Raw genomic sequence first — 16,936 nt, 5'->3', positions numbered from 1 at the left:
TAGAAGAATTCTCCACTTTGTGCAACTGTGGAGCAGCACAAACAACTCCGCATCTGTATGCTTGCCCACAATGTCCTGCCTCATGCACAGAGGAAGAATTATTTCAAGCTACAGACAATGTGGTCACTGTTGCCCGTTTTTGGCCTAAAACTATTTATCTGCTTGTGATCCCTTTATTTTATCAGTTTTCAACTTATTTATTATGCAATACTTTTGACACAAAATAAACAAAAAACAAACTGCAACGGCAGCTGAGCCATGGCAGTTCAAGTGGTGTAAAATGCATTAATTCTACAGTGTAAATGCACTCTCAAAGTTACCTAAGCCAACTGCCATCATCAATGAGTTCTTTCCAGGAATTATCCATTGTATGTAGAAATTCCTTTTTATGAAAGTTGAAGAAAAGTGTGGTTCCTTGGGATTTACTTGTTTATGAGGGGGGAAAACCACTGAGATCCATCGGTCAACATCTGAAACAGTCATCAACAGAGACTTCTTTTCTACTGACATCTTGACTTATGATGCATTTTTCTTTTGTCTTTGCAGTCCGTCCAAAAGCAGGATGCAGAAGGTAACCAACACAGGAATTGGCCTGAGCTTTCTGGTTTATTTGGTGTCAGCACTATTTGGATACCTCACTTTTTATGGTATGTACGTCTTTATTTCAAGATAGTCATTCTGGTTTTTGTTTTTTTATTGACACTTACCCATAGAACTGCTCTCTCACCATCCTCCTCCTCCTCCCCTTCTTACATTCATTTCTATCTCCCAAACTGACTCAGGGTGATTTGTAAAAATCAAACAGAATAGGCACGTGTAACGAGTGTTAAGGAATTAGGGGTCCCTTAACGCATGTGTGACAGGGGGGAATCTTTCAATCCCACCGCTGCCACCAAATGTAACGAAGCCAGGGCCCAGGGGAATAATACTTAACTAATATATTCCCTAACACACACACACCCACACGTTCCTTCAGCTGTTATATTGCTCACAGCTGGCCACCAATTTGAAGGATCAGAGTAAAGGATTTTATTTTCTAAGGCTCCAACTGGACACCAACACAATCCTGTCACAAAGCTCGATGTGTGTTGAGGAAACGTGAATGTGTATTGGTAGAATTACTGCCACCACTCAAATAGATTTGAGAATTTATCTTGATGTTATGCCTGAGGTAAAGCTTGTTGTTCCCAAGCCCTTCCTTTAACTCCCTTTAAATTGTCTGAGGTAAAAAGATGTTAGAATTTACTGGAACAGACCTACTGGAATGAATCAATGTGGAGACTCTATTGAAAGTTGAACTAGAACAAAGTTTATTTATATATTAGAACAAACAACTAAATTCTTCTTAGAGTTACACGAGCGTATATGGTTGTCACAGCACAATCTTCTTAAACGGTTTCTGAGTCCTAACAAGCTTACTGGACTCCCCAACTGGGTATCTTTTCTTCAACGTGAGCAAATTCCCTCTGACAGACCAATCTTGTCTGTCCCCTCAGAGTATCTAGCTTCCCTAGAATACCCTGTCCCTTAGAGAGTAAAAACAACTAGTGTGTTAACACCCACACCAGTTCACAGGCGGCTATCGACTCTCCAGGCCACTCTCTATAGCCACACCTGCCTTCAAACACTCTCCCTCAGGAAAACTTCAGCTCACTCGAAATCCACCCACTCCCTTCAGATCAAAAATCCAATCTCTCTCCCTGTCAGAAGCTGCCTGCCTTTTTTACACTCACAGCTCCAGCTCCTCCCATCTGTCCTAGCCAATCCTGGGATAGCTAAGCTCCTCCCCTCTGCTGATCTGACTCTCATTGTATTCCCTTACTAACATGGAGGCCGTCTTACTGACTTCGAAGGCTGCGGCCTAGCCAGCACAAGTACGAGTCCATTACAGCATGCAAATAACTCTTAGGAGAAAAAAAACGATGAGTTTTTCTACAAATATATGGTACAGCCATTCCTGTAATGGAGTATCCATTTTCTTCTTAAACCTGGATTTGAATAACCATGCTTTTGAAGTGATGAGCCCTTTTATAATGAACATATTCTACATTGAGTGTAATACATGCATGTTAACATTTGTTGACATGTTGATTTGTTAACTTGTTCAGAAGAGGCTTGTCTGTCTTCCTTCCTTCCTTCCTTCCTTCCTTCCTTCCTTCCTTCCTTCCTTTCTTTTTTTCTTTAGCCCAGTGGTTCCCAACCTGTGGTCCATGGACCACCAGTGGTCTGCAAGAACTAAAATATGGTTCACAGTCTCACCGTTACCACATCATTGCAACAAGAATGACTGTTTTCACAAAACTCTCTTATAGTGCTGAGGCTTATTAAATAAGGTTTTCTGTGGGTGAGCAGCTGGCGATTACTGGATGGCATGTGTTCTGTATTAGAACCTAGAGCTGATGTGGTCTATGTAATGCAGTTTTCTGAATCAGTACCCCAAATAATCAAACCGAATCTAAAGTGGACCAAAAACTGATTCATAACCCTTTTGGTACTAATGCTGGAGAGTGGTCCCTGGTCCAAGTGGTCCCTGGTCAAAAACAAAAAGAAAGGTTGGGAACCCTACTTTAGCCACTCTGAGTCCCTCAGTGAGGGAGAAAGGGCGAGGTATAAAACAAAGTAAATAAATTTGAGACTGGAAGAATGTGACTTGCCCAAGATCACCCAGTGGGTTTCCATGGCTGAGAAAGGATTTGAATCTTGGTTGGCAGAGTCATAGTCCAGCATTCAAACCACTAGACCATTGGTTCTCAGCCTGTGGGTCCCCAGATGTTTTGGCTTTCAACTCTCAGAAATCCAAACTGCTGGTAAACTGGCTGGGATTTCTGGGAGTTTTAGGCCAAAACACCTGGGGATCCACAGGTTGAGAACCACTGCACTAGACCATACTGGCTCTCTATATACTCTCAATATCCAGTCAAATTTCAGCACTCCTTAAACTTTGTAAAAGGGAGGCAAGAATGGCCAGTATAGAAACGCAGAAGCATCTTCAGTGGCTTTCTTCTTTTCAAAGGTCCACCAAAGTACTGCAGAAAATTGGTGAGTGATCCATTGGACAGTGTGGCATAGTCTGCTGGTGTGATGTCAGTAGAAATTACTGTATATACTTGTGGATAAGTCTAGAATTTTTTGTTGAAAAACTGACCTAAAAACTTACCCAAGGGTCAGTGTAGTGGCAACTCTTTGGTGCTTCCTCTCAAAGGAACACCAAGGAAGAAGAGGGGATTGATGCTTCTTTAAGGCTCTCCTGGGAGGATGAAGGTTTCACCTTTCATCACTCTACTCAGAGAGAAGGAAGAGCTTCCTATCTTAATTTTTATCAAGAAAAAAAATCCCTTTGTCTGAGTGGAGTGACCAAAGGCCTGTTTGAATTCTTGGCCAGGAAATGATTTATCAAAATTCACCATTTTGGTTCCAAAACTTGCACTTATACATGAAGCTGACAAATGCACAAGTATATAAAGTAATTGTTTATGTCAAAAGCATGATCAGTGTGTCCTGGTGTTTGCGAGTCTCTATATAGTACTGCTGTGTGCTTTTCTTTCTGAGCCTTATCTTGCTATTATTTTAGCATAGGTCCATGAAGCCACAGTCATTTAAATGCTTGCAGCCGTGGTCATTTAAATGCAGGAATATTTGTCTCCTAAAAGCAGCTGGAAATATGCTTTTAAGTCATAGAAACTTAGTAGGAATTGTGCTTTGCTTAGCGAGACTGCCAACCCATTCTCTTTTTTTGTTTGGACTGGTGCTTTGAGAAAGTAGAGCCCCAGTGGAAAGTGCTTTGATTCCTGATTCTTTGAAGCACACAGCGCTATGATTGCACTATCCGTCTAAGAAGAGATCCCTTTGCAGCATGCGATAGATATACAGCCAAGATTTATTTATTTATTTTTGTGTCAGAAGCAAATTGTTATAGTTATAATGTATAAAAAACCACAAACAACGTTTAAAAACTTAGCATTATCTCAAATGTCCTTTGACCAGAAGCTGGCCACTTGGAGTGCCCCTGGTGTCATTGTAAGAAGGCCCTCCATTGTGCATGTGGCAGGGCTCAAACTGCATTGTAGTAGGTAGTCTGTGGTTTGCTCTTCTCCACATTCGCATGTTGTGGACTCCACCATTGTAGCCCCATTTCTTGAGGTTGGCTCTGCATCTCGTGGTGCCAGAGCGCAGTCTGTTCAGCACCTTCCAAGTCACCCAGTCTTCTGTGTGCCCAGGGGGGAGACTCTCATTTGGCGTCAGCCATTGGTTGAGGTTCTGGGTTTGAGCCTGCCACTTTTGGATTCTCGCTTGCTGAGGTGTTCCAGCAAGTGTCTCTGTAGATCTTAGAAAACTATTAAGTCATTGACGTGCTGGCTGATACCCAAACAGGGGATGAGCTGGAGATGTCTCTGCCTTGATCCTTTCAGTATTGGCTGCTACTTCCCGGCAGATGTTGGGTGGTGCAATACCGGCTAAGCAGTGTAATTTCTCCAGTGGTGTAGGGCACAGACACCCCGTGATAATGCGGCATGTCTCATTAAGAGCCACATTTACTGTTTTAGTGTGGTGAAATGTGTTCCACACTGGACATGCATACTCAGCAGCAGAGTAGCATAGCGCAAGGGCAGATGACTTCACTGTGTCTGGTTGTGATCCCCAGGTTGTGCCAGTCAGCAAAACCAAATAAACAAAACACGTCCAAGGTCAGGAAAACACTAACAACAAAGAGTACTTCCAGTGACCAAGAGAGAACCGTTGAGAGTGGCAGGGATCTGTTGGGAGATTGATAGCCACTTACGTCTCCTATTTAACTGTTGCCGGGATTGGTGTAATTTCTCATTCTTTCTTCATCCCTTTGCAAATGATGGTAATGTGTCTTCTGTTTCTGCATTCTCTTGCTGAGGGTAAAGCCCCTCATCTGCTTCAGCTTCCAGTTCTTCAGGTTTGGAGAAACCACTGTCATCAGGAGCTATAAATTCCTGGCAATCTGCCTCCTCCTCCTCCTCCTCCATTTGATTCTTCTAAGGATCAGTTGTGACAATAGAGACCAAAAGAACATATATAGGCATTGCTGCTTATTCAGTTAGCCTCATGTTTATCTCTGAAGGTTTTGTTTATTGGGTTTTGCTAGACCCATCCATTTTACTTCCATATTTCATTTTTTTCTCTCTCATTCAACCATCACAGCTTTGTCATGTCAAAATTAAGATCTCTGCAGCAATCAAATTTGTTCAAGGAGACTAAATGTAGTCACTAGAAATAAAATATTCCCTCCATTCTATTTTGCTGTTTGGAAGGGAAAGATGGCGTATTTAATTACCTTAACTGTACAACAGCCTATTTTCTTATCCTCCATTGCTGCAAAATTGTGGTTGTCCTCCCATTCTGTTCCCAATTAGCTGTTCTTTAATATCATCCAGAGTTTAATTTGCCAAGATTCAGAGGTCAAAAAGTTATTAATGCACCCCACCCACTAGCTTATGGTAGAGAGTTGTGGCACGTCATTAGCTTTAAAAATGAATTTCATGGAATATGTTTTTGCCTATTACGCAGTGTCCTGGACCTCTTTACTCTTCTCTATAACCATTTTGGAAGCAACAGATTCAAGTGTTGTTATGATGTGATGGCATCTTTCAGTTTATCCATGATCCGATCTAGCTCTGAAGAAGCATTGGCCCACCAGAGCTTATTCTTTCTCTTATATGGGTTCTTCTAGTTATTCTTTGCCCAGTCATTGAAATGTTGGCATTCATTTGAGTTTGCTTTGCTTAAGCCTTTGCATTGTTTTTATAAATCATAGAATCATAGAATCAAAGAGTTGGAAGAGACCTCATGGGCCATCCAGTCCAACCCCCTGCCAAGAAGCAGGAATATTGCATTCAAATCACCCCTGACAGATGGCCATCCAGCCTCTGCTTAAAAGCTTCCAGAGAAGGAGCCTCCACCACACTCCGGGGCAGAGAGTTCCACTGCTGAACGGCTCTCACAGTCAGGAAGTTCTTCCTAATGTTCAGATGGAATCTCCTCTCTTGTAGTTTGAAGCCATTGTTCCGCGTCCTAGTCTCCAAGGAAGCAGAAAACAAGCTTGCTCCCTCCTCCCTGTGGCTTCCTCTCACATATTTATACATGGCTATCATATCTCCTCTCAGCCTTCTCTTCTTCAGGCTAAACATGCCCAGTTCCCTAAGCCGCTCCTCATAGGGCTTGCTCTCCAGACCCTTGATCATTTTAGTCGCCCTCCTCTGGACACATTCCAGCTTGTCAATATCTCTCTTGAATTGTGGTGCCCAGAATTGGACACAATATTCCAGATGTGGTCTAACCAAAGCAGAATAGAGGGGTAGCATTACTTCCTTAGATCTAGACACTATGCTTCTATTAATGCAGGCCAAAATCCCACTGGCTTTTTTTGCCGCCACATCACATTGTTGGCTCATGTTTAACTTGTTGTCCACGAGGACTCCAAGATCTTTTTCACACGTACTGCTCTCGAGCCAGGCGTCACCCATTCTGTATCTTTGCATTTCATTTTTTCTGCCAAAGTGGAGTATCTTACATTTGTCACTGTTGAACTTCATTTTGTTGGTTTTGGCCCATCTCTCTAATCTGTCAAGATCGTTTTGAATTCTGCTCCTGTCCTCTGGACTATTGGCTATCCCTCCCAATTTGGTGTCGTCTGCAAACTTGATGATCATGCCTTCTAGCCCTTCATCTAAGTCATTAATGAAGAATAAAACAAAATATTGTATTATGCGGTGTTGTCTTGTCACAATTAGTTTTGCCTGTGTATGTTTTATATTGCCTGAGGATCTATGAGGCTGGAGAGCCGTATAAAATGACTTTTAATAAATAAAGTGCATTACAGGTTGAGCATCCTGCATCTGGAATTCCAAAATTGTCCAGTTGGGTGGCTTAGACAGTGTTTCTTTTGCTTTCTGATGATTCAATGTATACGAACTTTGTTTCCTGCACAAAATTATAAAAAAATGTTGCATTTAAAGTTAGCTTCAGTCTCTCTGTGTGTATGGATATATGTGTGTGTGTGTGTGTGTGTGTATAAAAAGTAAATGAATTTGTGTTATACATGGGTTACTTCTCCAAGATGATGATGACGATGATGATAATTTATTTATTCATTTCCCACCTCTCCTTTTGGCCTGAGGTGAGGCAAAACATAGTTCAAGACATCTATAAAATAACATATTAAAACATAATAAAATGTGACAATTAAAGCATATTTTGAGACATACATATATTAAAATGCATTTATTTATTTGTCGTGTCAGGAGTGACTTGAGAAACTGCAAGTCGTTTCTGGTGTGAGAGAATTGGCCGTCTTAAAGGACGTTGTCCAGGGGACGCCGGGATGTTTCGATGTTTTACCATCCTTGTGGGAGGCTTCTCTAATGTCCCCGCATGAGGAGCTGGAGCTGATAGAAGGAGCTCATCCGCGCTCTCCCCAGATTCGAACCTGTGACCTGTCGGTCTTTAGTCCTGCTGGCTCAAGGGGCTTCTTTCAGTCCCACACCTTTCCACCAGGACCCTCACTTGAGCATAAGTCAAGGGAGATTTTTTTTAGCCTAAAAAGGTGGCTGAAAAACTCGGCTTATACTCGAGTATATGGTATATTCCAAAGTCCAAAAATGCCTGAAATCCTAAACATTTCAGATCCAAAGCATTTTGGATAACAGATACTCAATCTCTATATTTATATAGGAAAATGACACAACATGACAGCAACTTCAACTGACTTAAAACCCAAGGTTTTCCCCTCACTCCCTTTCTTCCAAAGCACTTCTGGTACCAAGTGTTTTGAATAAGAGATCCTCAACCTACATACAGTCCTATTTTAATTGTAAGAAGTGTTTCTAAGCATGCATGCCATATGAACATTTAGTTTGTAATTTATCCTCTTAAGGCAGTGGTTCCCAACCTGTGGGTCTCCGGGTGTTTTGACCTACAACTTCTAGAAATTCCATCTGAACATTAGGAACAAGGAAAGGAGATTCCATATGAACATTAGGAAGAACTTCCTGACTGTGAGAGCTGTTCAGCAATGGAACTCTCTGCCCCGGAGTGTGGTGGAGGCTTTGAAACAGAGGCAGGATGGTCTTCTGTTGGGGGTGCTTTGAATGCAATTTTCCTGCTTCTTGGCAGGGGGGTTGGACTAGATGGCCCATGAAGTCTTTTCCAACTCTATGATTTTATGATTTTACCAGTTGTTAGGATTTCTGAGAGTTGAAGGCCAGAACATCTGGGGACCCACAGCTTGAGAACCACTGTCTTAAGGGCTCTTTTCTGTTTGGTTTGTGAATTGCATGTCATTGTAGTATTTCTGATGCAAACTTAAAATGAATGAACCAAATTGCTTTACCTGTTTTAATACCCTATTGTTAAATTTCTCATTGGAATAGTGAACAAGCCAGCCATTTTTTGAAGAAGCTTGCTTACCATTTCTGATTTCTTAAGGGAGTCCTTGGTTAATATTTCCTCGCCTTTGGCGAGTAGATGTACAACATGATATTACTGCTCCCCTCAACGCTTCTGCCACTGGAGTAAACACCCTCCAAATGGGAAGTTTAGTTTCACAACTCTGTTTTGTTTTTATGAGCTCCCTGCAAATAACCTGCTCCTATTTGATCTCATTAGAGTCTTTTAATTGTTTTATCCTGTACATGTGGCCCGCCCACTGTTATCGTGACTGTGTTTATTGGAATGTTTTTTTCCCTTTGTAATTGTGATGATGTTGTTTGTTGTTTATGTTTTTGCCTTTATTTCGCTTGGCCCCATGTAAGCCGCTCTGAGTCCCCACCGGGGAGATGGTGGAGTGGTATAAATAAAGATTTTTATTGTATTGTCGGAGGCTTTCATGGCCGGAATCACTGGGTTGGTGTAGGTTTTTTCAGGCTATATGGCCATGTTCTAGAGGCATTCTCTCCTGACGTTTCACCTGCATCTATGGCAAGCATCCTCAGAGGTAGTGAGGTCTGTTGGAACTAGGCAAAAGGGTTTATTTATCTGTGGAATGACCAGGGTGAGACAAAGGACTCTTCTCTGCTGGAGCTAGGTGTGAATGTTTCAACTGACCACCTTGATTAGCATATAATGGCCTGACTGTGCTTGAGGCAAACTTTTGTTGAGAGGTAATTAGATGTCCCTGCTTGCTTCCTCTCTGTTGTTGTGCTGTTGCAATTTTAGAGTTTTTAATACTGGTAGCCAGATTTTGTTCATTTTCATGGTTTCCTCCTTTCTGTTGAAATTGTCCACATGCTTGTGGATTTTTATGGCTTCCCTGTGTAGTCTGACATGGTGGTTGTTAGTTGTGGTCCAGCATTTCTGTGTTCTCAAATAAAATGCTGTGTGCAGGTTGGTTCATCAGATGCTCTGCTATGGCTGACTTCTCTGGTTGAAGTAGTCTGCAGTGCCTTTCATGTTCCTTGATTCGTGTCTGGGCGCTGCGTTTGGTGGTCCCTATGTAGACTTGTCCACAGCTGCATGGTATACGGTAGACTCCTGCAGAGGTGAGAGGATCCCTCTTGTCCTTTGCTGAATGTAGCATTTGTTGGATTTTCTTGGTGGGTCTGTAGATAGTTTGTATGTTGTGTTTCCTCATCAGCTTCCCTCTGCGGTCAGTGGTTCCCTTGATGTATGGCAGGAACACTTTCCCTCTGGGTGAATCTTCATCTTTATTCTCGTGGCTTGTTCTTGGTCTTGCAGCTCTTCTGATGTCTGAGGTGGAGTCTCCATTGGCCTGTAGAGCCCAGTTGAGGTGGTTCAGTTCATCTTGGAGGAGGTGGGGTTCGCAGATTCTTTTTGCACGGTCTGTCAAGGCTTTAATGCTGCTTCTTTTTTGACACTACCTTTGAGGATGCTTGCAATAGATGCAGGTGAAACGTCAGGAGAGAATGCCTCTAGACCATGGCCATATAGCCTGAAAAAACCTACAACAATCCAAGATTATTATTATTATTATTATTATTATTATTATTATTATTGTGGTGTTACATGCATGATTGAGCCCTACTTCCCGTCTTTTAAAAACCATTTCAGGCCACGTGGATTCTGAACTTCTGCGAGGATACAGTAGGTACTTGCCCCATGACACAGTCATCATGACAGTCAAGCTGAGCATCCTCTGTGCGGTGCTGTTGACGGTTCCCCTCATCCACTTTCCCGTAAGTCTTGCAAGCAAGTTGATTTCTTGGCCCCGCAAAAATGACTTCCTTAATTATTTCCAGACCTCCTTGCCATCTAGTCTTGGTTGTCTCCCACGTTCAAGTGGTTGATCCAAACCCTTGGGCTCTCATTAACCACAAGCTTAAGATGCTATGCTGATTTTAATTTTTTTTAAAAAAAAAGTAGAAAAAGAAAGAGTTTGGGACTTCAGTTGAATCATAGCATTGTTTCCAGAATCTTGACATTTATTTGGCTAGTATTCATATGACATTTTCAAGCAAGCATGCATTTTTATGAGCTAAGAGGAGTCAGCAAAAAGCTTTCTTGAAATCTCAAAGCCTGTTTCCCTCACTCTTTGAGTATTAGAGCTTCAGGTTGACCAGCAAAACTAAATGGCAGAAGATGTACACAGCTGCATGACTCCAACTTATGCTGGAATTGCTGGGGAATTCTACTAGTTCAAACAGTTGTGTAACCAATCATGCACTGTACAGCAGGCATGGGCAAACTTGGGTCGTTCGGATGTTTTGGACTTCAACTCTCACAATTCCTAACAGCCAGTAGGCTGTTAGGAATTGTGGGAGTTGAAGTCCAAAACACCCGAACGGCCCAAGTTTGCCCATGCCTGCTGTACAGCAATGTTTCATTCTTATCTATTAGAATACCATCCCTATTCAATCTTAGAAAATGCAATTGTTTGCCTAATGCTCACTTCTGTTTACGTTTCCAACAATAACAGGCTGTTAGGAATTGTGGGAGTTGAAGTCCAAAACACCTGGAGGGCCCAAGTTTGCCCATGCCTAGTATCCAGTCTTTATTGTGCCTGTCAACAGCTAAAATAATGCAATTTTATTTTTGCTTTTTCTTTTTTTAAACAAAAAGAACTTTCCAGACAGTTGTTTTTGTTTGTTTAATCATTAAAATGCATATATTTTGTCTTTTGAATTCCCCAGGCAAGGAAAGCTGTGATGATGGTGTTTTTTTCCCATCTTCCCTTCTCTTTAACCCGCCACATTTTCGTCACTTTAACACTCAATGCAACTGCCGTCTTGCTTGCAATGTATGTTCCTGACATCACACAACTTTTTGGAGTAGTCGGTAAGGCTTCCTCTGTTTTTTCCTTCCTTAGCCTGACATTTATAAAATATCTATATAAGAGGGTTTATAACCAAATAACATTCCTCTTACTTTTTTCAAGGTTCTACCTCATCAACCTGTTTACTTTTTATATACCCTGGGTTGTTTTACCTTAAGATCAGCACAGAAGATTTCGTTTCACGACATAAACTTGGGGTAAGATGTCAGTGCGATGCTTTCATTGTGTTTTGAATTGCTAAAGCAAGAAGATAGATGTGGTTTTAGCACACAGGTGCCAAAATCCCATCCCCACAGGAATAATGCTTGGGAAAGTTACCTTTTTAGATTACAGCCCGCCCCATAATCCCCCAGCAAGTATGGCCCAGTTATGTACAAGCATCCAGATGCTAGATTTGTATTGTTTTTAATACACATTAAATGTTGTTTTTAAAGTTGTTTAGTTCTAGTTGTTGATCATGTTATTTGCCATTACTAAATGTACTGGAGCCCCCGGTGGCGCAGTGGGTTTAACCCCTGTGCTGGCAGGACTGAAGACCGACAGGTCACAGGTTCGAATCCAGGGAGTGCACGGATGAGCTCCCTCTATCAGCGCCAGCTCCTCATGCAGGGACATGAGAGAAGCCTCCCACAAGGATGGTAAAACATCAAAACATCCAGGCAACATCCTTGCAGACGGCCAATTCTCTCACACCAGAAGCAACTTGCAGTTTCTCAAGTTGCTCCTGACATGCACAAAAAAAGTCTAATAACACCTATAGTGACATCTTTCATATTCACATATTGTTGGAGAAATATGATTAATCTTACGCAGATATAATCTTTCCTGAAAAGAGTATCAAATTGTGAAGTATCTTAAGACTTCCCTGTTATCTCAGCAGAGAGAGTCTTGAAAGTCAGGAGAATATTGACTAATACTCTTTATTAGTCAATATTAGTCATGTGAAGTTTCCATCTACAAAGAGGAGCTTGGGAGTAGAAACTGGGAGATCATGGGAACTGTAATCCAAAAAAGGAACCTTTCTAAGCTTACTCCTAGCTCAGGCATGGGCAACTGTTAGGAATTGTGGGAGTTGTTTGGGACCCACCTGCCTTCGTGACCGTGTCTCCCTCCATGAACCAACTCGGGCCCTCTGTTCTTCTGGGGAGGCCCTTTTTTCGCCCCTGCCAATTTCACAAGCTTGCCTAGTAAGTACAAGGCAGAGAGTTTTTTCCTCTGTGCCCCCCCCCCCCCCGACTCTGAAACTAATTGCATGGAAAAATTAGGAAAGCCTCTACCTTAGAAACCTTTAAAAAGGACCTTAAAACCTGGCTCTTCTGCTGCGCTTTTGATGAATAGGTTTACATTCTCACACTATTGCTTAGCCTCAACGTTTTGTCATTGGAGTATATGCCCCCCCCCCCTTTGTGGGAAAGCCTGATTCCACAACCCCCACTATAATGAGTTCTCCTCCGCAAATAATCTGTCTCTCTCTTATTTTTCCTGAGTTTTAATTAGTCGTGTCAGGAGTCGCTCCTGTTATGAGAGAATTGGCTGTCTGCAAGGACGTTGCCCAGGGGACGCCCGGATGATTTGATGTTTTTATCATCTTTGTGGGAGGCTTCTCTCATGTCCCCGCATGAGGAGCTGGGGCTGATAGAGGGAGCTCATCCGCCTCTCCCCGGATTCGAACCTGCGACCTGTCGGTCTTCAGTCCTGCCGGCACAGGGGTTTAACCCACTGCGCCACCCGGGGCTCCATATTATTATTATTATTATTATTATTATTATTATTATTATTGTTGTTGTAGTCCAAAACACCTGGAGGGCCAAAGTTTACCCATGTCTGTCCTAACCTAACTCACAAGAGGTCTCCAAACAGAAGTTCTTTCTAACCTGAATACCAAGTTAACACACAGCCTTCTGTATTCTGAGTGTGAACCTAGACATATGAGCTATGGTGGATCTTGGAGCTAAAAGAAATTTGAACTGCTATATATGCCTTGCAAGGGTAAAATTCCCTGTTTTAATCTGAGATCTTAATTTAATTTCATTGTAGATCCCCTTTTTTCACACATCAGGTCATGCACAGTTCATTCCACTAATACTGTTCTATCAAAAATTGCGAATAATTGTGTTTTGCCAAGTTTCTGTCTTGGAGGTTACCATAGCTTTATCCGGTTGAGAAGGCAAATCCTTGAGTGAAATCATTTCCTCAACCACAAATGCAGCCCATTTGTGTGAGCAGATCCGAATATCCCCAAGATGCACACAGTGAGCATGTTTGTTTAAATGCAACCATTTAACTCGGCTGCCACCTACGAGTTGAAATAATGTTCCCTTAATCACGGACTTAATGAATCAAAGCGTAAATTGCTTTCTGCTGCTCAGGATTTATCTGTTTGTCTTAATTCCTTCCCAGGCATGTACGCTGCTCGTTTTTGGCCTCTTGGTCGGCCTCGTCAGTTTAGCACTAATCATGTACAATTGGATTCATCATTGAAAGCATTCCTGCCTTCTGGAACTTGGAGCTGCCACTCAGATAAACATTTTAGCTACACTGCATCAAATGCTGGAGGAGGAAGAAAGGCGTCACCAAAGTTGGGAAATCATAGCAAAACCGCACTGCAAATCTTTTTTTTTTCTTACTGCAAAATTGAGCTGGAACTCAAGAATATTATAGCAGCAATTTTATCACTTTTCACTCTTTTTGATAATAATTTTTATTGAAAATATTTCTACAATATTCTAAAATGGGGCTAATGGGGTTGGGAGTGATATATGGGTATGGTTTGTGGAAATAAAAAAACAATAGTTTTGTGGGAATATAAGGTATGAAATAAGGTAGGGTGAAAAGGGAAGGGTTGCTGTAAGTTTTTTGGGTTGTATGGCCATGTTGCAGAAGCATTCTCTCCTGACATTTCGCCTGCATCTATGGCAGGCATCCTCAGAGGTTGTGAGGTCTGTTGGAAACCAGGAAAATGGATACTAGGAGAACTAGAATCATAGAATCAAAGAGTTGGAAGAGACCTCATGGGCCATCCAGTCCAACCCCCTGCCAAGAAGGAGGAAAATTGCATTCAAGGCACCCCCGTCAGATGGCCATCCAGCCTCTGTTTTAAAGCTTCCAAAGAAGGAGCCTCCACCACACTCCGGGGCAGAGAGTTCCACTGCAGAACAGCTCTCACAGTCAGGAAGTTCTTCCTCATATTCAGATGGAATCTCCTCTCTTGTAGTTTGAAGCCATTGTTCCTTGTCCTAGTCTCCAGGGAAGCAGAAAACAAGCTTGCTCCCTCCTCCCTGTGGCTTCCTCTCACATATTTATACATGGCTATCATATCCCCTCTCAGCCCTCTCTTCTTCAGGATCCCAGGCGCTGGAGGGATGGAGAGAAAGGGGCCAAGCTAAAGTTGGTCCTTGACTTCTAGTTCCAAGGAGGAACGAGGATTTCCAGAAAGGAAAAAAATCCGTGCCAGCTAACACCTCCCAACAAAGGATCCCCTCCTAGGCAGCAACCAGCCAAGCTTTGAAGCTGCAAAACTTTTCAATGCTAATCAAGCTGGCCAATTTCAACATTCACACTTGCCTCCAACAGACAAGAGTTCTTTCTCCCACCCTGGACATTCCACAGATAGATAAATCTCATTTGCCTAGTTTCCAACAGACCTCACAAACTCTGAGGATGCCTGCCATAGATGCGGGAGAAATGTCAGGAGAGAATGCTTCCAGAACATGACCATACAGCCCAAAAAACTTACAGCAACCCAGTGATTCTGGCCATGAAAGCCTTTGGCAATACAAAGGGGGTTTTGTTGACTTCCAATCTTCCTCATCATGATTCATAGAATTTTGTTTCTTTGGATAGTTCTTCTCCCATTCTTCCTTATTTCCAGGCATCTTTTAATGTCTCTTTTATCATTTTCATTTTTTTTGTCATCTCAAGAATTCTTTAAAAGGTGTCCAGTCCGTTATTATTTTATGTTATTGTTTTGCCTTTTGGTTATTTAGTAGTTGTGTCAAATTGTCCATATTCATTATATCGGCTATTTTCAATAGCCAGTCTTCTATTGTAGGGATTTCTTTGCATCCCCAATTTCTCGCACAGTAATTAAACAATCTGTCCTTATTTTTGTCTAATTCCATGTTTGTCATGCCTAGTAGGAATTTATTTATCATATCAGAAGCAAGCCAAGGGTACAGTTGTAATGTATCTAAAAATACAAAGTTTTAAAAACTTGGCATTATATTAAGTGCCCTTTGACCAGTAGCTGAGCTGGCAGGGCTCAGGCTGCATTGTAATAGGTGGTCTGTGGTTTGCTCTTCTCCACACTTGCATGTCGTGGACTTAACTTTGTGGCCCCATTTCTTGAGGTTGGCTCTGCATCTCATGATGCCAGAGCACAGTCTGTTCAGCACCTTCCAAGTTGTCCAGTCTTCTGTGTGCTCAGGAGGGAGTCTCTCATTCGGTATCAGACGTGACTTGAGGTTCCGGGTTTTAGCCTGCCACTTTTGGACTCTTACTTGCTGAGGTGTTCCAGTGAGTATCTCTGTAGATCTTAGAAAACTAGTATGAGATACTGCGGCTTCAATTGAATTCTTATCTCCAAAATTTTCTGCATCTTTTCTTGTATATTTCTCCAATAACTTTTTGCAGCTTTACAGGAACACCACATGTGGTAAAAAGTACCTACATGAGTTTCACATTTCCAGCATTTTGTATTTTTGTAACATTTTGACAGCTTTTGGGATGTTACGTACCATTGGTGCATCATTTTATACCAGTGTCCCTTCAAATCATATGTGTATGTATATTTTAATTTATTATTCCATATTTTCCCCCATTCCTCCAGCTTAATTGGGTGTCCAATATTTCTTGCCCATTTAATCACGCAGTCTTTTATTTGTTCTGTTTCTTTGGACCATTTTATTGAGTCTTGTATATTTTGTAATGACTTTCTTTTCTGTCTTAATTATATTATCGGAGATCACAGTGACATTGTGTTACGTTTTCTGGTTCCAAGTATAAGTGTTGCAGAAGAAGTAAGAAATGCTGGGGTGTTTTTGCACAACAACTCCCAAAATCCCCCTGCCAGCATGGCCAAAAGATTGGAATGTTCCATCCAGAAGAAAAGAAACAAACAACAGAAACTTTGCCATGTTCTGTCCTTGGCCAGCTAGTAATAAAATAATCAAAAGCCTAGTACCCAGTGCGGTAGAGTTGTGGTGAAGGGACACAAATGTAGGGGTACGCCCTCACCAGCACTCCAAATGCACAAGCTTAGGAGTCCCCTCAAAGGCCCAGGCAGCTGTGCAAGGAGGAAGCCACAAGTTGGATTCTTACTACAAAGGCTTTTATTGTGGGCCTAGCAATAACAACAAAATGCATGCAAAAGCTTTGTTGCAACCTGAAATGAGGCTGCAATGCTTTTTTTTTTATCACTTTTACAGGAAATTGAAAACACATTCTCATTGGTGTACAACAATCAATCATTTCATTGGTCTAAGCTGGCTACTTACTTACTTACTTACTTATTTAGGTGATCCGAGTAGGATTGTTTTCCAAGATCGGTGTACTGGCGGTGTGTCCGTAGGTGACTGTGGAGCCCTATTCTTGGTCTGCATGTTCTCCTGCATTGAGGGCGTTGGTTTCCAGGTGGAAGGCTGTCCCAGTCGGGGTTGGCTTGACGCGCCTTCCTCTTGGCAC

At 42.0% G+C, this 16,936-nt stretch overlaps 1 protein-coding gene across 1 annotated transcript in view; it reads left to right on the top strand.

Annotated features, from left to right (window-relative positions):
* The window catches only part of SLC38A6 (solute carrier family 38 member 6), an 81,798-nt gene extending 66,849 nt beyond the window's left edge, over window positions 1-14,949 (top strand). Inside the window, exons 12-16 of the mRNA XM_067463055.1 lie at window positions 547-647; window positions 10,033-10,157; window positions 11,112-11,256; window positions 11,357-11,451; window positions 13,655-14,949. Of these exons, the coding sequence (XP_067319156.1) occupies window positions 547-647; window positions 10,033-10,157; window positions 11,112-11,256; window positions 11,357-11,451; window positions 13,655-13,735 (547 nt within the window). The 3' untranslated portion in view covers window positions 13,736-14,949. The remainder of the gene's footprint in view (window positions 1-546; window positions 648-10,032; window positions 10,158-11,111; window positions 11,257-11,356; window positions 11,452-13,654) is intronic.
* The last annotated feature ends 1,987 nt before the right edge of the window (window positions 14,950-16,936 follow it).

This window comes from Anolis sagrei, chromosome 1 (genome assembly GCF_037176765.1).
Source record: "Anolis sagrei isolate rAnoSag1 chromosome 1, rAnoSag1.mat, whole genome shotgun sequence".
NCBI classification, from domain to species: Eukaryota; Metazoa; Chordata; class Lepidosauria; order Squamata; family Dactyloidae; genus Anolis; species Anolis sagrei.
The sequence above is the reverse complement of the archived record's forward strand: the minus strand, read 5'-3'. Positions and strand labels throughout refer to the sequence as shown.